The 20,919-nt window shown below is 51.3% G+C and overlaps 1 protein-coding gene across 11 annotated transcripts in view; it reads left to right on the top strand.

Moving 5' to 3' along the window:
- PITPNM2 (phosphatidylinositol transfer protein membrane associated 2) overlaps positions 1–20,919 on the top strand; it is a 109,448-nt gene that overhangs the window by 63,047 nt on the left and 25,482 nt on the right. For 10 of the 11 annotated variants that reach the window (XR_004619072.1, XR_004619073.1, XM_034638686.1 and 7 more), the window contains exon 2: positions 13,207–13,379. Coding sequence is in view for 9 of the 11 variants with exons in the window: in XM_034638686.1 (XP_034494577.1) it covers positions 13,302–13,379 (78 nt within the window). In the remaining 2 variants the exon portion in view is untranslated. Of the gene's footprint in view, positions 1–10,392; positions 10,417–13,206; positions 13,380–20,919 lie in introns of those variants that run through there. The other variant, XM_034638680.1, reaches the window with a different exon arrangement.

Here is a 20,919-nt window from a genome sequence, read left to right on the forward strand (position 1 = left end):
AAGTAAATAAATAAAATCTTTAAAAAAAATAATAAATCATGACATCTTTGTAAAACAGTATTAAAGCTATCCCGTTTGCTCAGATTGTATCCGGATTCTGAAGCAGCCACGACGAATCCATCCATCAATATCTCTGGCCTTGAACACACCACTACATGTTTGGTTCCTTCCAAAAACGGGGCGCACTTGTCTTTTCCACCTTGGAGGATTAATCTGAAAAAGCAAGAGAATGAAGCGAAAAGCTTTTGTAAACCATAAAATGCTATTATTCATGCCAAGGGTATATATTTATATAAATTGATGTCCAAATGGATGGATGGCGATTGTTCAGTTCTTAAGCTGTTTCTATCTTAGCTGCAGAGAAAGATAAACTTGACTCCAACACTTACTGACTCACGGGGGGACAAGGTGCCTGGATGGCAAGCCGTCCTGGCTTCCTCAGCTATAAAAATGGACGTAATAACCCTGAAGTAGCCTATTATTCCGGCGTAAAAGGCAGGAGGTACTGATCTGTGCCACGGCGTGGATGAACCTCGAAAGCATGATGTGAAGTGAAAGAAAGCCAGACACAAAAGGCCTCACGGTGGCCATTTATGTGACGAATCCATTTATGTGACGCGTCCAGAAGAGGCCAGTCTGTGGAAACAGAAAGCAGATTAATGAGAGCCAGGGAGGTGGTGGCAGTGGGAGCAGAGAGCAAGGGCTGACGGGAACCGGGTTTCCTCTTGGGGTGAGGAAATGTTCTGGAGCTAGGGAGTGGGGATGGTTGCACAACCTGTAAACATACTAAAAACCACCGAATCGAACACTTTACAAGGGTCCTTTACAAGTTGTATGGTATGTGAATTACATCTCAACAAAACAGGTCAGTGGGGGCAATCCGTCTGATGCGAGGCATTTGTGAGGGTTAAGTGACTCCTAATTTATTCGGGTAGCCTGACTATGGAACATGGTTGAAGGGGTTTATAAGCCAAGGGACCAAGCAGAAGGTCTGGTGTGCCACGTGCCAGAGCATGGGGCATGGGGAGACCCTGCTGGGGCCTCCAGGAGCGTCAGCCTTGGACAGACTGGACATGTCCTCCTGCACCCTTCTCCCACGATGCACGAGGGACTGCCACGCGGGGAGGCGGGGTGGGGTGGGGGGCTGAGGCTCTGACCCCTCCGGGGCTCCGCAACGTGTATCTTTGAAGCACCTTCCCCGGTTGCTGGGAACCGGCAAGTTTGGGAGCCGTGGTTTCAGGCACTACAGGCAGCTGGGGGAGTTTCTCAGAGCTGGGGGACTATAATGTTCCACTGCACCTGTACCCCACTGGGCGGTCGCAGCTGCAGAAGAGCCGTGGGGCATTAGGGGTAGGCTGAAGGGGGCAGGACGAGGAACACCAGCTCTAAACTCCGGCATGGGGTTTGTGCCCCTCCAGAGTTGAGGTCAGCCCCACGGGGCTACGTGCAGGCTGCACGATACCAGCTGTGTGTGTTTTGGAACAAAAACCAAATCCCAATTTGCAGCTGATAGCTGATCAGCTTGGAGCCAACGAATCTCACACAGAGTCAGCTCCGAGCAGAGGTTTGTCCGTGGGTGCGCTGGCGGAGTGAAGAGAACCTCGTCCAGGCAGAAATCTGTTCAAGGGCGGAGCTCCTGCCACCTGGGCGCGCTCCGGCAGTGGGTATTAAACGCAGGAATTAATGAAGGTCTAGAGGTGATGAGGACTGAGAATTGGCTTAGCCACTCCGGGGTCAATGGTGGCCCCGACCAGTGCCGTTCAGTGGGGTGGCGGGTCGAAAAGAGATTGGGAACATGGAAACCGCAGGTAGAGCTAAGTCTTACAAGGATTTTTGCTAGAAAGAGGGAGCAGCGAGAGGGGGTTAAGAGGGCTGTGGGATTTTGTTTGGTTTTTGTCAACTCGGGAGCGGTTACTTGCTTGTTTGTGTGCTGATGGGGGCGGGGGTCCGCTAGAGAGACACACACTGATGGCAGGTCAGCCCCCATGGCGGCAGCCGTAGCAGGAGCAGCAGACACAGGTGAGCCGGTGGATTCGATGGCGGGAATTTGGGGAGAGAAAGAAGGGGATCAGAGAGAAGGTGTGCGATAGCCAGTGGGGGCCGCAGGAGCTGGGTCAGCAGAGCAGGCTTGCTGGGCGCTGGGCCCACCCGAGGTATCAGGTCAAAACCCGAGCCCAGGCTGGCCCATTAGCTGCGAGTGTCACTGATGCTTAGTATGTGTTATGATCACACCGTCGTTATAACAAGTGGTTGTCACCAGTGGTGGTGACAACCCCAGCTCTGCCTCTCAGCAGGCTGGGTGCCCTGAAGCTTCTGTCCCCCTGGCGGGTTGACTAGCAGAGGTGCTTCGGGGCAGTGTCCGCAGGGCAGCCAACGTCACCAGAGCCTCACCCGCCTGGAGGTGCTCCCCACCTCCAAACATCTGGGAGTTCCCGCCTTCTTGCACCCCAGTAGCTGGGGGGATTCTCCCCTAGAGGGATGCTCTTCTCCAAGGCCACCTGCTTCAGACGCAGGTCTTTAGGTGAGTGACACGTGCTCTGCTGACATAGAATGATCTGGATAGTGCTGCTGAAGTGGTAGCACCTGGTGGAGGTGACCGGGGGCGGGCAGGAGGCCCCTGAGCACGCCCCAGCCAACCGGGTCGACCCTCAACCTGGCTGTCGGGCAGGGTCCCTCTGGGGTTGTGTTTCCCTTGTCACATCGCAGCCCCCAGTGGCATTCAGTGTTGCAGGCTCGTTTGAGCTGGACTCAGTGCTCGCTGTGGGGAGCACCCCCTGGAGGCCAGCGTGGTGATGCTCACAGCAGCAGTGACCAGCAGGGTCCCTGAAGCGCAGTGAATAGAGAGCAGGAGGGGAGCTCTGGCCAAAGGACCTGGGTCTCCGTTTTAACTTCCCCATGTGCAAATCTCCTCTCCCCTTTTCCCAATGAGCAAGGCTGAAGTTTGCCGGCCTGGCAAGGGAGTGGGAGTCAGGACTTTGGGGTGCCTATCGCCTTTGGCTTGTGCCTCTCCTTGAGAAGGGCAACCTACCTTCTCTGGGCCTGCTTTGCTCTCTGCACCACAGCGATGAAAAGCTCTCCCACTGAGCCCCCTGGCTGCCATTCGGGTTGAAGTGTTACAGAAGAAAAACTATAAAACCCTCAAGCATTTTCTAAGGGTCTCACCACCCCCTGCCAGGTTCCTAGCCCTACAGAGCAGTGCACGCCCTGCGGTGCCCCCTTTGTCCCATGGCTTCTGATGGCCAAGCCCTGCAGTGGCTTGGCAGTCTTCCCCAGCCCAGCACTCTGGGCACACACTGATGACATTTATGGCCTTCTCTGGGATGTTGGTGACTTCAGGGGGGCCCAGGGCTTTGGGGCTCCAGGAGTCCTCGTTTCATTGCTTAGGGCAGGGGGTGAAGCTGCGTCCTCCAGCTCGTCACACCTGCAAAATCTAGGTCTCAGTCTCATTTATAAGGTGACCGTTGGACTGGCTCTTTACTGTTGCCTCCAGAGAAATCTTATTGGAAGTCCACCATCTACCAGGTAAAGATGGAACACCCTGGGGGCAGGGATTGGACCCCCCCATCCCAACTTCTTCCAGCTCAGACTCTCCTGGGGGACATGCCTGCCCCTGCTTTGACCCCCAGGGGACAGAGAGACACCTGATGGATGCTGACTTCGTGCACATATCCCCCATCCCTGGTGGGGCTGCTCCCTGGGGCACAAGGAACGGCTCCTTTCCTCTGCACACCCCCCATTCGTCTGGAGCCAGCCTTCCCTAGATGTAGAGGGTGGGGGCAGAGCTGCCCACGTGGGGGCAGATGAAGTTCTGTTACCCACTTCGGCCTCTGATGAGGGAAGGGCCTGCACACATGGGAAGCCGAAAGCAGAGGAAGGGGGCTTCCCCGGAGGGCGTGGAGGAGAGACCCAAGAGAACCAGAGGGGATGTTGCAGTCGGAGGCTGCCCTCGGCCTCTCTGTCCCCCCGCCAGCCGCCCTCCACGCTGTCACAAACATCTAGGCAGGCTCCGATGGCCTGGCACGGAGCCGCTTCCAGACCTAATGGCCAGAATGCAGCTGAATTGCGTTTGGACAGATTCCGTCCTCCGCTGTCTCCGCACAGCCTCGCTCCTAAATTCCATCTGTGACGTCAAACCCCAGCTAATCGTGGAAAAACAGATTAAGTTCAGTAAACTCAATTTTCTTCTTCCCCTCCCAGTCCAGGAGTCTCACCACGGCCTTGGCTCAAAGAGCGGCCTTGCCCACCTGCTCGGTCGCGCACTCTTTTGAGCCCAACCCAGCAACCTGCCAGGCTCTCCCGAAGCCCCTCCAGCCTGCCCACCCCAGCCCCTCTCCCCCCATGATGCCTGGCAGTCCCTGAAGACCTTTGGGCTCCCAGCCCAGGGAGGCCCCAAGAGATGTGTCCTGACCTTGACTCCTCAGGCAGAACAAGGTGTTCCTGGTCACCCACGGGCTCCTTCTGTCTTCTTCATATGGGTCCTGATAGGATAGGCTGCCTGAGGAGGAGGGGGGTGACACCCCTTCCTGCTGGGCCTGGTGCCTTGTCCAGTGCTGGCCTTACCCCTGATTGCCTCCCTGATCACATGCCGGCTGGCTCTCGCTCTGACACCATCTGGCCTTCCAGCTTCCTCTGACACACTGATGACCATGGGGGCCGGGGTCCTTCCTAAGGTCCTGAAAACAGGGGTTCCAGAAAGCCAAGTGCCATACCAGAGGCCTTTGGGAAGGTCCGTCCCTGTCCTCCCTGGGGAGGGCCCGGGGGACTGTGCATATGGGTGCGTCTTGGACACAGCGGTCACTCAGACTCCTCGCCCAGCTTCCCTCGCAGAAGGGCCTCGGGAGACGTGTGTTTTTCTTTCTTCCCTCTCACTGCGCCAGGCACCGAGAGCTGCCCTGTGGAAAGCAGTAAAATATAATTCTGTCTAACCCATCACGACTCCACCAGGGACGGAGATGAAATGTGTGTCTCGCACGCGCCCAGGCAGCCGGAGTGGGTGTAATGAGATTGTCTGCGGGTTCATCTGCTGGTTGAAGGGGGCTCGGGGGACAGGCAGACATACAAGTCACACTGCCTTCTCTCATTAGGGGCCTGGGGTCCGCCTGCACCCTCTTGCTTCAGGCTCTTCCAGGGAGAAAACAAGGGGACCCTGTTGTGCCTTCCAGGTTCCCGTTCTGTCTGTGGAGCCAACCAGGCACCTGCCAAGGGGTCGTCTGTCCTTTGGACACCTGTGCCCCGGGTGCTAGGCTGTCTTTCCCTGATGGCAGTGGGCTTAGGGGCTGCACCCGAGGTAAGCAGCTCAGCCGGAAATCTGTCCGGACTCAGGAACCAGCCTTCCCGACACTGCTGAGCACAGCAGCACGACCTAATTGCTGATACTGGGTGGAAGTGGGCAAAGCATTTTATGTGCATTATGTCATGTAATCCACAAGACAGTACAACGGGGCAGGTGCTGTTCTCACCTACGAGTCTGCTATTTTGTAGAAGATAAAACGAAAGATCAAAGAGTTAAGCAATTTGCCCATGGTCACAGCTGGGAGGTGGCGGACGGTCTGGCTGACTCAAAGTGCATGATTTTTAACAACTATATTGACTGTCCTTTTCCGGCTGGTACTCAGACTCCTGTTCGAACTCCACTTGCCGCTGCCTTGTAAAAAGTTGACTAATAAATAAAAGTACAAGGAAAAGTTGCCCCAAATTCCATTGATCTGAAATAACCCTCACCAGCATCCAGTGACCATTATTTCAGACTTTTATACAGACAGACACATACAGAATAGTGATCATTTAACAACAACCAAAAAAATGGGCCTTACTCAGCATGCAGTTTTAAAATTAAAAATCACATTTAATTTTCTTAAGTTTAACTGAAGACAAATCCATTTGCGTGTATTTGAAAGGAAATGGAAGGAAATTGCTAAATTTCAGAAACACATTTCTTCCTCTTTAAGTGATAATAGTTCCTAAAACTTTTAGTTCCTAAAGTTCCTTAAAGTTAATGTGGAAAAGAGAAAAACTTTTTTTTTAAGAGAGAAACTTTTTAAACAGCTTTATTGAGATACGATTCACATACCGTACAATTAATTCAAGTACACAACTGGGTGGGTTTTTGTACACTACATTATTACTTTTAGAAAATTGTAGTAAATACATGACATAAAATTTGCTCCTATAAACACATTAAGTGTACAATTCTGTGGCATAAGTACATTTACAGTTTTCTGCTGCCCCCTCCTCTACTATTTCCAAAATGTTTTCATTCCCCAAATAGAAACTCTACGACCAGTAAATAATGCCTCCCCAATTCCCACTCTCCCCAGCCCCTGGTACCCTTTAATCTACTTTCTGCAGGAAAAACTTTTAGTAGGTTGGAATCATTATTTTTTTAATGAACAAACTTCATTTTTTAAAGCAGTTTTAGGTTCACAGTAAAACTGAGAGGATAGCACAGTGAGTTCCCATGTATCTCTCTGCCTCACACATGCACAGCCACTCCGCCTATCAACACCCCCCACCAGAGTGGGACATTTGTCACAATTGAAAAACCTGTACTGATACATCATCATCTCCCAAAGCCCATGGTTTGCATTAGGGGTCACTCTCGGTGTTTTACATTCTCTGAGTTTTGACAAACATATAATGATGTGAATCCACCATTCTAGTATCATACAGAATAGTTCCACTGCCCTAAAAATCCCTTTGCTCCAACTGTTCATCCCTCATAATTTTTTAATCTATATAATGAACCAGCTTTCATGCCATCCACCTCTGTTTTTTCCACCTTCAATTTTAGTGGAAAATTTTAGTTATATTATTACTTGCGTACATTGTCGTTTTTATATTCTATTCAATAATGTTAATTGCCCCAATTTCAAAAATATGAATTCAGCATTCACCAGGATTCGTCCGTTGGTGAACTTATTTTTGATTGGTTGGATTTCAGCATGAAGTAATTTTTTTAAGACCTTATGGATGACTTTATGTTACAGAATGTCCGTTAACTTTATACTGAAAGGACAGTTTTGCTGGGTATAAAATTCTGAGTCACAACTCTGTAGACATTGCTTCACTGTTTTCTGAAATTGGCTTGCTGTGGAGGATTCTGACTCCTTAACTCACCTCCCTGCTCCCCTAGTTATATGTTTTTTTCTTTATCCTTTAAGATCAGTAACTTTTTAAAAATATTTATTTGAAAGAGAGAGAGAGTGTGCACTGGCAGGGGGGAGGAGTGGGGGGGGGAGAGAGAATCTTAAACAGGCTCCACACTGAGTGTGGAGCTTTATGTGGCGCTCGATCTCATGACCCTGAGATCATGACCTGAGCCAAAACCAAGAGAAGGATGCTTAACCGACTGCACCACCCAGGCACTCCGAGATCAGTAACCTTTTAAGGATGTCTTGATATTAATCACAACATCAAGTTTTCCTGGGCCACAGAAATGGCCATTTGTAGAGTCAGGTTTGTTGTTTTTTTTTTAAATTTCAGGGGATTTTTCCATTATATATTTGAATACTTTTCCTCTATTCCATTATTGTATTTTCTTCACCAATTATGTGTATGTTTGATTTCCTTTTGCCTCCCATACCTGTCACTTTTGTCTTATTAGTCTTCTCCATTTAATCTTGTGTGATTTCTTGCAGCCCACCCACCACATCTCTAGTTGTTCATGCTCTGCTTTGTCATTTATTCATTGCTTATAATATGGTTTTTTAAAAATATGTGATGTATTTATCTTTTTTTTCCCCTGAGCTCTGTTAACTCACCTTTCAGCTTTCATCTCTTTCTATTGTCAAATAATTTCTTTTTAAAATATCGGTGTCTCTTTTCTTACACCCGTCTGCTCCTACCAGTTCTTAAGAGATTATATCTGTAATTTCTCTGGGTCTATGACTTGTTTTTTCTGAAGTCTTTATGTATTTCTCTGGATGATTCCTCATGCCATGTGTCCTTCCTTTGCCCCCCACCCCACCCTTAATGCATAGGACCCACGTGAGTTCCTTTGTGATTATTCTTCTTTAGCTACCTTCTAAATAGCGGCCTGTGAAAATGTGGGGTGTGGTCCAGAGCACTCTGAAGCTGCATTATGGACTTATTATCAGGAAGGCTCTCTCCCTGAGCTGTTATTTATCCTCTGCCTAGGGATTCAGTCTCTCTCAGGTTTCAGGGCTCATACTCATAATGGTTCTCAGCAAAGCTCTTTACATCACTGGCTATCTATGTTATGACCAAGCCCTTGCTGCCCCTTTTCTCTCCCCACCCTCACTTCACTCCCAGCACCTCCCTTAGAGGGAAAATGAGATTCTGTCGTAGAAATGTGGGTGTGATTTCCCATCAACTCGCACCCCATTTCCATTCCACAATGTAAAATCGCATCTCTGCGCGGACTCGGTTGTTTACAGCAGCACTATTCCCATCAGCCGCGAATTGGACATTACCCAAATGCCCATCAGCAAGGAGTGGTTGAGTTGATTACAGTATATCCAGCCAATGAAATACTAGACAGCAATGAGAACAAACAGTCTACAACCACATGCAATAATTTAGATGAATCCTGTGACTCAAAAGAGCACATAGAGTATGCTTCCACATGAGATTGCTCAAAGACGGTTGGGTGTTGACAATCCATTGGCTTCAATCTCATATAAAGTACAAAACAGGCAAATGGCAGGACAATGGTTGTCCACAGTTGAGGAGACGTGACTAGAAGGGGACACACGGGGGGCTTTGGGGGTTGTTAATTCCCATTTCTTGATCCTTGCTGGTCCGATGGGTGTGTTCAGTTTGTGAAAATGTATCTGTACTTATGATACGTGCATTTTTTGTATGTATATAATACTTGAATTAAAATTTTTTCTCTGGAAAAACAAACGACAGAGAGATGCCTCTCCTCACCCAGGGTGGCAGCCACAGCCCTAGTTCCTCATTCCAGCAGGAGGATCAGGCCGTGACTTCCAGGAAGCGATATTTACTTGGGGGTCCAAGGAGGAGGCCCATGTAAGCTCTCAGCATGTAGCTTTCTTCCAGTTCAGACTTCGTGGTGTCTGTGGTTTGGGGGCGTAGCAATTTCCTCGTTTCATCAGCTGCAGTGACTTCCCTGTATCTGTAGTTGGTGTTTTCGAGGGAGGGCGGTAGACCGGAAATGTTCCTTCTCCACCATCTTCAACAGGAAGTCAGGATGGATTCCTGAACCCACTGGCATGGGTGTCGTTGTAAAGAAATGGGTGTGACTTTCTTAGCTAAATAAAATATGATGGTACTTGCTGAGACCCGTTTAGAGTGATGGCCTTAAAAGACAATACCCGATGTGGCCTGTGCTCAGAGATCACCCATGGCCACACCCTGAGTTCTTCTCCTCTCACCCGGAGCCTCCTGTGGGTGTGCAGAGCTCCAAAGGCTCCCCAGAGGGGAGTCCTGGGGGACACGGGAAACCACAGGCCTTCTACAGGGGCTGCTTCAAAGATAACATTAACTTCCCGATGGAAATGCCGGTTGTGACGTTCATGCTTTATGGTCGCACCTTGTCTGAGGAGAGTGTGACCAGAGCACTCCTGGAAGCAAGTGACAGTCTCTCGTCACCCTGCCCTGCCCCACCCCTGGCACTGAACTTCGTGGGCGCTCAGCTGCAGGGAATGGTCGCAACTCAGCCTTGAGCACCGTCCTCCTCTGTGGCCAGTGGCTGCAGGGTTTCCTCAGTGTGTTCACACCAGCCCCAAATCCAGAATGCAGCAGGACAGCGCTGGGGGCACAGCGGGGGGAGGTCACATCAGCAGCATGGCACGTTGGTGCCTTGGGGCCTTTGCTTGGCTCATACTGTTCCTTCTCCTGGAGCAAGTCCTCCTCGCATCTGCTCTGCTGAGGGATCCCAGGAGCCTTGGGGTCCCAGGAATCCCCACTCACGTCACTTTGAAGCTCCACTTTCCCTGGAGCCTTTCCCTAGTCCCCTCTGCACTGACAGACATCACCCCTGGCAAGTCCACCTTTGTCCTCTCGGTGATACTGGTAACTTGGGAAAGCAGGTGGTATCATCCCATGTGCTGTATGGAGAGACTGAGGCTCAGCAGGCACAGCCACATGGCCTGGGGGACATGTGGCTGACAAAGGCTTTGTTAGGTTTTGAAGTCCGACCGCGGAGTGGCACTCCTGTGACGTCCTGTCACATGTGGTCACGCATGGCGCCCTGATTCCTCCCTCCTGTTCTTAGTCACCATGCACTACGCTCTAACTGCACCACACTCTGTTCTTTCCTTCTGTGTGTCCGTGTACCTGCCGGCGTAGCTCACGCCGTGACAGATGGAGCTGCCTCCTAAGCACCGCGGTGTCTGTGGGTCTCCCAGCCGGCGCGGGGCCATCCGTGGGGCCGCCGTGGGGCCGCCGTGGGCCCCCAGCTTTGAGTGGACACCTGGTCAGACTTGTGTGCAGGTGAGCGTGGGCAGATATTTTCCGTGGAGCCGTTAAGACCGCCAAGGGCCAATTGCTGGGACTCCTAGAGTTTCTCCAGAACTTTTAGGGATTGCGTCTGACTTCTTTGTCATTGAGGTGATGGTGGGACTTGCCCCAGGTCACGGCGTTTCTCCTGTGTAGCAGAAGAGGACTCCTGAGGCCCCACAGACGCAGGTGTGCGTGCCGCCCTGTCGTGCAGGGGTGTGGTGCTTGACACCTAGACCCCGGCTTCTCTTCTGTGACAGGCCTCTGGTACCTTCCGGGCAAGGTGATCCTGGGGCTTAAATGAGGACCACGTGGAAAAGCTTTGGAAGCATGAGCCTCACAGAACCTCGTCCTTCCCTGTGTCTGCAGCCCTCATCTCAGCCAGCTTTCCCCAAGCCTGCGGTTCTATCTCCTTCGTGGCAGGAGGTTCCCCAAACCCGGGCCCTGTCCAACCCTCTCAGCCAGTTGGAAGCTCAGCCCCATGGCAGCTTGGATGTCTTGCCACCTGGCTGATCCCAGTCTCTCATGGGAGGAGGTGATGCTGTGGGGGCTCTGGGTCATCTCCTCTGCCTCTGTTTCCAACCAGGCTTGAACACAGACCTGTGGGCCTCGGGGCAGGCGGGTCCCAGAGCCGAGAGGGGGCAGCCCACAGCCTCGGCTTTCTCCTTGGGCCTGAACCCACATGCCCTCTCCGCTGTGGGCTGGACCCACCTACCTCGAGGGAAAGTTAGTGATGGTCTCTTGGCACTTGAGCGTGGCCTCTGGAGGGTTCAACCCCTCCCCTTTGTGGGGAGTTCAGGGGTTCGGGTTGATCAGGGAAGAGACAGGACGAGGAGGGGCAGTAACCGCAAGTGTTCGGCGGCATTCGGACAGCTCGCTGGAGGGGGAAAGTCCCTCCCAGCAAGGGGCCTTGCAAATGCAGTGATGTGTGACCACCACCCAGAAGGGGAGGCAGAGTCGGACAGGGGGCTCACACGGGTAGTGACGTCACTCAGAAGTATGATGGGGAGTCTCTGGGTCACAGAACTCCCTCATTTGGGGTCTTTTATTGCCCCAGTGTTGGTCTTACCTGTGGCTAGCAAATGTGGGGTGCAGTTGCGTGATGATGTAAAGTCGATGAACTCTAATTAGCTAAAAAGATGTTTATTGCGGGGGCCCCTGGGTGGCTCAGTCGGTTATGCGTCTGACTTTTGATTTCAGCTTGGGTCATGATCTCAGAGTCGCAAGATCAAGCCCTGCATGGGGCTTCACGCTCAGCAGGGAGTCTGCTTGAGATTCTCTCTCCCTCTCCCTCTGCCCCTCCCCCACTCAGGCACACACACTCTCCCTCTAAAACAAATAAGTAAATCTTTAAAAAAAATAAAAATTAAAAAAATAAAAAGATGTTTATCTGGACTGTTTTTAAAGCAATTGGATGTGTGAGAGCTTGAGTTTGGTGCTGGGGGCTTCAGGCTAATAGTCCTACCTGCTGTGTAGATGTGAATACCACAGAGGCCATTTTAGGCTAATTAACACAGGGGCCATCTCTGGCTTATGTATGTAATACCCCCACCCCTCAGTCTTTCTCCCAAGGTGGCTGATTAAAGAATTCCTTTCAGCCCTACGTGCCCATTGTCCCAAGAGTTCTGGTACATTCTTCTCCCTCAACCTCGTTAGATAGCCAGTAATGCCTTAGTGCCTGGGTGATGCTCAGGCCTCAGACAGCTGGTGCCCCAGGGAGGCTGCCTACCTGGCCGGACCCTTGCTCTTATCACTTAGCCAGTGTCACCGTGAATCTTCACTGACTGCTGTCCCCCGCGTGGTCCCTCTAAAATGCTATCCTGATTCTGCCAGTGCCTATCTCAGAAGACTTCACTCACCTTCCAGTTAGCAGCATGTAACCTCTTCGGGGGTAACCACGGATATTTACAGCAAAGCCCCCACCATCTGGGGGATGGATTATGATGGGTAATTCCATTTTCCAGATCACTGAAAGTATGCCTCCTTCCAGCCTTGCTTGTTTGTTTTTAAATTTGATTGCTTTCTGTGCAAATCTTCATCAAATGTATTCTTTGTCATCTTAAATACAAGCTTCTATGAATACATTCTTTATTTTTTCAATAGCCTTGTTGGGATATAGTTCGCACGCGATGCAGCCCGCCCACTGATCTTACTTGTCTCTCCTACTTCCGAGACCAAGCCCGGTGTCAGTAACAGAACAGGGGTCATAAATCATTGTGGACTGAGCAGAACCACACTTCAGATCACCTCTCTTGGAGAAGTCAGGGTCTTCTGCCCGGAAGCAGTGGTGCCCTCTGTGCCTGGCGACATGCGCAGAACTGATTGTCCCCACACCGGAGGGTCCCAGGCTGCTGATTTTTAAATTTCTCACGTGGGTTTTTCTTACTTTTGTGGGTCCTCCCTTCCTTCCTGTGGCCAGCTGCGGTCACTGGGCCTGCCTCCAGCGACGCCAGAGCACCAGGTAGCTGCCGCTGCAGCTTGCCCGAACAGCCTGTAAATGAGAGTGCCCTGCTCTTCACTCTTAGGGGATGCAACACCCTCCCACCGCCCGGCCCTCACCAGTGGGACCTCGATCCTTTATTTCTCTGTGACTGATCAGGGTTTACATAGCTTCTACAGGATTGCTGAGCAAGCAAGGGAAATGAAGGCTGGGGAGGTGAGGAAACTTGTTCAAGGTCACGCCGCGGGCTCGTGGCGGAGTCGAGACTAGGCCTTTCCTCTGTGCTATTTTGCCCACCGGCCTTTCAGGAAGTGACTCTCCTGTCCTCTCTCACTCTCTCTCAGGGGTCCTCGGTGAATTTTGTCATGTTAATTTAAGGAACCTCGCCTAGAAGTCCCAACACGCATTTCCCCATCGACGGGAAGGCTCGGACTCCAAGATGATTATAAAGGAATATCGGATTCCTCTGCCCATGACCGTGGAGGAGTACCGCATCGCCCAGCTGTACATGATACAGGTGGGTCGTGGGGCCAGGGCAGGCCACGTGGGGCACACAGATGGCTCTCAACACCCTTGAGTGGGGTGTGGTGGGAGGGGTGGCATCACGGCCTTGACAGCACAGTGTGTGCCCAGTAGGCTCCTGGTAAATGTGTGAACTGCTGGGCACTCTGGCTTCCCAGCACGACGCCAGGAACACAGCGGACCGTTGGGGTGTCTCACCAGCACTGCATTCATGGTGCTGATGGTACTAACACCCTGCATTTAATACCCGACCTCTCATTGACTCAGATATTATCTGTGTGTTTGCTCAGCTTGAGCTGCTGTACCAAGTACCACAGACTGGGGACTTAGACAGCAGACATTTATTTCTCCGCATTCTGAAGGCTGGAAGTCCAAGGTCAAGGTACTGACAGAGTGGTGAATGGTGAGGGCCCTCCTCCTGGCTTGCCTGGATGGCTACCTCCTTGCTGTGTCTTGGTGGCGGAAGGGGCGAGGGAGCTCTCCGGGGTCTCTTCTGTGAGGGCTCCATCCTCATGACTTAAATATCTCCCAAAGCCTGACCAAGTACCATCACTTTAGAGGTTAGGGGTTTCAACGTATGAATTTGGAGGGGACGCAAAAATTCAGTCCATTTGACAGGAAGGTGTGAGCCAAAGAAGTTAAACGTCTTCCCTGGGAGCACCTGGCCTATTTTCTGGTTCCCTAGGCTGCCTGCAAGACAGCAGTATCCACCGTGGCTGACTTATAGTGACAAATGAGTTTGAGGATGACCGATTCCTGTACCAAGCCAGAGAGTACCATGCGCTCCCCTCCCCCCCCCCCCCCCCCCCGCCCAGACGTTGCGGGTCGCCCTATCAGAGCCTGGCTCACCTGGAACAGGGGAGTGGGAAGACCCGGGATCGGGTTGCTCATGGCCCGTATGTAACCACACTCCTACTTGTGGGGTCCTGCTCCTCGATGGAGGTCCGCCTCCCAGCTGCCCTGCCAGCATCGTGCTCATCCTCAGTGTCCCCTTCGCCCAGTCGGCAGCTTTCCTACCAGTTGGGAGTCTGATTATGACCCTGCTCTCATCTGGCTCTGCTCTTCTGGGCATACATGCCTTGGCGCCGCCCTAGACTGTGGTGTCACATGGGGCCGTTGGTGCAGGGAGAGTCCCGGCCAGCAGGGCTCTACCTCCAGCCCTGGATTTGCTTGGTGGGCACTCACCCATCGACCCGGGTCTAGGGAGTTAGTAATGAGTTCCCTGCAGAGCCCAGGCCCCCAGTCCCTTCTGGAAGGAGCCCCATGAAGCTACCAGAGGTTGACCAGCACCCGCCCCCAGCATGGGAAGCTTGACTAGGAAGAGAACAGAAGGTGAACCAGCCTCTCTGGGGGCTGTTGGCTCCAGGCTGCTTCAGAAGCACCTCTCGGTTCCCTCTTAAACCACTTACCCCGTAATTATTCCTAGAGAGAGGGGAGAGGAGAAGGCACTCACCCCAGCCCCCCAGCTCTGAGCTCTCAGGGAGTCGCTCAGCCTATTGGAGGATGCCGCTCACCCTGCGGCTCCACAATCCCCACCCAAGCCGGGGGAGCCCAGACCACGGCGGGTGCCCCCCAGCTCCGCCGTGCCCGCCAGCTGATGGGTGTGGGCATCAGGATTCAGGGACTCACTTTTCGTTCCTAGGATATCCCACAGCTTTTTGGAGCATGTGATCACCTCTGACTGGGCTCCTCAGAAGCACCTGCCATCCTCACCCCCCTTTTTTGAGGCATTTTGTTCTTTTTAAAACATCTATCCTTATGCTTCCAATTAATGTTCAATATCCCATAGCTCCCATCGTGATCCCTCCTATGGGCCCAGAGCTGTCTGTGTGCATTTGCTCATCTGAGCCCCACTGACACCTGTGTGTCATTCAAGGCCACCTTCCTCTGCTCCTGCTTTTGGGCACCTGCCACTGGCCCCCGAAATCCTGGGGGCCCCAGCCACCATGGGGGGGTGTGATGGACGAACATATTATCTCCATTGTGTCACAGTTTCATGGGTGCAAACATGTGTCCAAGCTGTATCTTTACATATATGTGGTTGGTTGTATGCCAACCATATCTCAGTAAAGTTGTTAAAACACTAAGTCAAATGCAGACGTTTCTGGGCTGAGGGCTGGGTGACAGAGAAGAATGGAAAGTGTTTGCTGCTCTCCAGGAGTGCCTTTGGGGTGGTGGATGTGCGTGCAGCTTACCAAATGTAGGCCAGGAGACAGCAGACGTTTGCGTGGGCCTCGGGCCAGGGCCCCGGGAGCACCTCCACTGTGAGCTGGGCCTCACTCGGTGGATAGGCCTTCAAGGAAGGCAGCTGTGTTTCTGTGGAAAGAAGAGCAAGTTTAGTTTCTTTGCTCCTGACCCCGCTTACCAGCTGGGGTGGCAACTAGCAAGGGGTCTGCCTTCTGAGCTCACCACCTCCTCCATGGGGTCATGGACAAGGTGGGATGAGCTCATGCGTCAAACAGCTTCGTGCTGTGCCTGACTAGCGCTCAATATACATGCTGTTCGAGGCAACAAAAAAAAAAAAAGAAGAAGAAGAAAAGAAAAACTGTTGGTCTGTCTGGGAGAGAGCCTTCATCACCCACAGAAGTGCTCGGCAGATGCTCGCCTTGGAGGGAGTGATCAGAGGTGGCTTGGCCAGGACCCTGGACAGCTCTGCTCCTTGGGCCCGGGAGCATTCTCAGTCTTTGAGTCTTTCCTCCCCACCATTCATAGGATCTGTGCTTTTTCTGCACCAGGCCCCTATGGTGGCTCAGGCCCCTCCTGTGCAGCCCCCAGAGCCCACGGGATGGGAGACGGGGAAGTTCCCCACTCAGCCTGTGTGGACAGGGGTCATGGGTCAGGCCTCCCACTGGGGAGCTGTGCTTGTCTCTGCCACCCTTCTGCAGTCTCCCTGGGAGGCTCCACAGTGCAGCTTGCGGGAATGGTTGGCAAGCATGTGTGTGGGGGGGAGTGGCTTCCAGTGTGGGCAGAGAAGGTCAGCACGATTCGAGAAGAGCTTACTCCTACGTGGCATGACTGAGAGCCTCAGCTGCACAGGGGACTGGGCACCCCCGAATGCTATTGCCAGAGGGAATCTAAGGGTCAGCGCTTTGGGGTGTTAGCTCCAAAGTTGGGGGAGGTGGCCAGGCTCAGAGGGAAGGGTGATAGTAGAGACTAGAATCCATTTGTTCATTCAGCTGATCTTTACTGTGCAGGGGGAACAAATGCTAAGCAGGGAGTACAGATGCCCTCCCAGTCTGGGTCCCTGTGGCTCTGCCACTGCTAACTGTGGCCCCTGTGCCCCCGAACGGCCCATGGTATCCATCTTCCATGAATGACCATAAGCACTTGCTCAGCCGGTTGACTTGTGTCCCCCCAAAATTCGTGTCCATCCAGAACCTTAGACTGTGACCTTATTTAGAAGCAGGGTCTTTGCAGATGGAATTAGTTAAGGACCTCGAGATGACATCATCTTGGAGTGAGAATAGGCCCTAAATCCAATGACTATTGTCCCTACAGGAAGAGGAGAGGACAGAGAGAGACATGGTGAAGGGCATGCGACGGTGGAGGCACAGAGAGCAGGGTGATGCAGCCACAAGCCCAAAAACGCCTGGGGCCCCCGGAATCTGGAGGAGGCCTGGCAGGATCCTCCCCGAGAGCCTCTGAGGGAGCTTCTGGGGTGGACATGCGGGCTTTCTCAGGAGAGGAGTCTGAGGACAGCTCAGGCTCAGGTCACCCGAATGGGCAGAGGCTTCTGTGCAGCCCCGTGAAGGCCGATAGGACCCTCCCCAGCCCTGCTCCCTGTCCCCCATCTCTTTTCCACCCTTGGCTCCCTGGCAGGCCGGGCACCCCACCTCGGCCCTCAGAGATGCCATGCAGCCCTGGCTCCTCTGACCTGCGTGTCTCTTTCTCACTGAGCCACCCCAAACCCCAGATGTGTCCTGGGGCTACCATAATAAAAGCACCCCAAACTGGGGGACTTAAAGCCATAGAAATGTGCTCTCTCACAGTTCCGGAGGCCGGAAGTCCAAAATCAAGGTGTCAGCAGGGCTGTGCTCCCACTGAAGTCTCTAGGGGAGAATCCTGCCCTGCCTCTTGCAGCCTCCGGGGGCTGCCAGGGTTCCTTGGCTTATGGCTGCATCCCTCCCACCTGTGCTTCTGTCTTCACTTCTTAGGAGGACAAGATAGGACATGGTCCTTGCATATAGGACCCACCCTAATCCAGTATGACCTCATCTTAATGAATTATATCTGCAAAGACCCAATTTCCAAATGGGGTCACACTCCAAGGTTCTGGGTGGATATGAATTTTGGGGGACCCTGGACCCTTCAACCCACTACACCAGGGCTTGAGCAGATAGGTAGTTCCACTTAGAATTTTGGAAACGGACACCAGAGAGAAGTGACTTGTCCAGGACGAGAGGGAGCTGGTCACAGAGTTGGCACTAGAATGCATGTCTTTGCTCAGTAAATAATAAAGTACCTGTCTTGTGCCAGGTGTTTTCATGCTGTGGGCTGAGCAGGCCCCAGAGTCAAACAGATCTCGAGTTCAGGCCCCGGCTCCAGCACCTGGAAACTGTGTGCCTCAAACAAATCACTGCAGCTCTCTTAGCCCCTGCCTTCCCATCTGCAAACTGGGGACGGGAACATGCTGCACCTTTCTCAGGGGGTTGTTGCAATCGCGAAAGGAGAAAGTACGTGCAAAGAAAGCAGTTGTCACAACCCTAACAAACAAAGCTACTGCGAGAGGCAGGAGCTTACAAAGTGTCTGGGGCATGGTCACTGCTTTCATCACAGAATCTGGGCCACATTCCAGCGGCTCCTTTAAAGAGCGAGGGATGGTGCGTCCCCGTGGACCCCATCTGTGCCCTCTACCAGGGTCTTTCCTATTTTTTTTCTGAAGGGGACTCAGCTGCTCTGGGCCACGGAGATACAGCATGTCTTTGTGTCCCAGGAGTGAGGCCGTGCTCTTGGGAGTACCTGTGTGTGCATGGGTATGGGTGTGTGTGTGTGTGTATGGGTGTGTGTGTGTGTGTGCATGCACACGTGCACACCTGCTGTTCAGGAAGCTGACCGAAGATGGCCTCGGCAATGCCGTCACGTCACCATGGAAACAGATGCTGGGCTTAAAGTCACCAGGACCTTGACCATGAGGCTTTCTGCATAAGCAGAAACCTGAGCTTTTGGACCCTGGGAAGAACATTTGTGGCAGAGAGACACTCAGAGGTGACCCAGGAGTCGTCTCTCTCAGGCGGCGCCACTGAGGCCCCTTCCCGCATCCCGTGTCTGATCTCCCTGAAACCCTAGTGAGTAGATGCAGGATTGGTTTCTGTTTGTTTGTTTTGTTTTATACCAGCTTGATTGAGATGTAAGTGGCGCACCACACGATTCACACATTTAAAGTGTACAGTTTAGGGGTTTTTAGCAAATTCATAGAGTTGTCAAACCATTGCCACAATTTCAGAGCATTGCCATCACCCCAAAGAAGTCACTCTCCATTCCCCGCACCCCATCCCCAAGCAACCAGTAATGTCCTTCCTGTCTCTATGGATCTGCCTGTCCTGGACGTTTCTCATCAGTGGGATTGTACGCTGTGTGGTCTTTTGGGTTGGGCTTTTTCCACGCTGTTTTTAAGGCTCATCCACGTTGTGGCAGATGTCAGCACTTTCTTCCTTTTTATGGCTCAGAGTCCGTTGTGTGGATGTAATTTGCTTAACCATTTTTCAGATCCCGGACATTTGGGTTGTTCCCACCATTTGGCTCTTATGAAACAGCTGTGAACATTCGCGTGCAAGTTTCTGTGTGGACATGTTTTCCTTTTCCCGGTTGTATACCTAGCGCTGGAATTGCTGGGTCATATGGCGATTCTGTGTTGAGCTTTTTTGAAGAACCGCCAAACTGTGTTCCACAGCCCATTTTATATTCCCACGAGCAGCATGGCGGGGGGAGGCTCCAGTATCTCCACATCCTCACCAACACTTGGTATCGTCTGTCTCTTTAGCCGTCCTACTGGGTCTGGACTGGTGTCTCATTGTGGTTTTGATTTGCATCTCCCTAAGGACTAGAGATGGGGAGCAGCTTTTCATGTGTCTGTGGACCATTCATATATTTCTTTGGAGAAACGTCTGTTCAAGTCCTTTGGCATTTTTGTATTGGGTTGTTTCTTTGTTGTTGAGTTGTAATAGTTCTTTAATATTTTAGGTACATTATTATCATATATTATCAGATATATTATTTACAAGACTTTTATCCGACTTTGTGGATTGTCCTTTCACTCTCTCCATACTGTCCTTTGATGCACAAAAATTTTAAATTTTTTATGAAGTCCAATTTATCGTTTTTTTTCTTTGGTTGCTTTTACTTTGGGTACCACATTTTAAAAAACCATTGTCAAATCCAAGGTCGTGAAGATTTACTCCTGTGTTTTCTTCTAAGAGTTGTATAGTTTAAGCTTTTACGTTTAGGTCTTTGATCCATTTTGAGTCAGTCTTTATATGTGATGTGAGGTAGGGATCCAACTTCATTGTTTTGCATGTGGATATGCAATTGTCCCAGCAGTATACGGGGATGTGTTAAAAAGACTTCTTTCCCTCATTGAATGATCTCAGCACTCTGGTTGAAAATCAGTGCATATGGTATATAGATATATGGGTTTATTTCTAGGCTCTCGACCCTTTTCTTTGGATCTATCCTATGCCAATACTACACTGCTTTGATTACTGTAGTTTTGCAGCAAGATTTTATGTAGGAAAGTGTAAATGTTCCAGCTATGCTTTGTTTTGTTTTCAAGACTGTTTTGGCTTTTTGAGATCCTTTGTTGATCCTTCCTGATTTTAGGATCAGTTTTTCCATTTCTACCAAAAAGTCCACTGGGAATTTTGACAGGGATTGCGTTGGATCTGTAGATTGCTTTGAATCTTGGGGATTTAGGGACTATTGACATCTTAACAATATTAAATCTTCCAATGCATGAACATGGGTGTCTTTCCATTTACTTAGATCTTCATTTTCTTTTGGCAATGTTCTATAGTTCTAGCATGGATGTGTTTCACCACCTTGTTAAATTTACCCGAGCTATTTTATTTTTTTGTATGCTCTTGTCAATGGAAATGGTTTCTTAATTTCCTTTCTGCATTGGTTATTTTTGTGTGTGGATTTTGTATCCCGCAACTTTGCTGATTTCACTTATTATGTCTAACAGGTTTGGGGGATTCTTTAGGATTTCCTGTATATGAGATTATGTCATTGGCAAATTGAGGTGGTTTTATTTGTTGCTTTCCAATTTGAGTGCCTCTGATTATTTCTTTTTCTTGACTAATATCTTGGGCTAAAACCTGCAGGACAATGTTGAGTAGAAGGAACATTGCCCCTCACCTGGTTTCTGACCTTGAGAACACTGTCAGTCCTGGGACTGGCGGGACTCAGAAGACAGGAGCGTGCCCTTGCAGCGCTGGTGCTCGGAGGGAAACCACGGCCTGCTTAGTCTCCTGTAGGAGTGCTGGGGCGTGTGGAGTCTGGGCCTGGATTTAGGGGTCCAGAAGTGACACAGGAGAGCC

The sequence above is a fragment of the Ailuropoda melanoleuca genome, chromosome 12, assembly GCF_002007445.2.
Source record: "Ailuropoda melanoleuca isolate Jingjing chromosome 12, ASM200744v2, whole genome shotgun sequence".
NCBI lineage: Eukaryota > Metazoa > Chordata > Mammalia > Carnivora > Ursidae > Ailuropoda > Ailuropoda melanoleuca.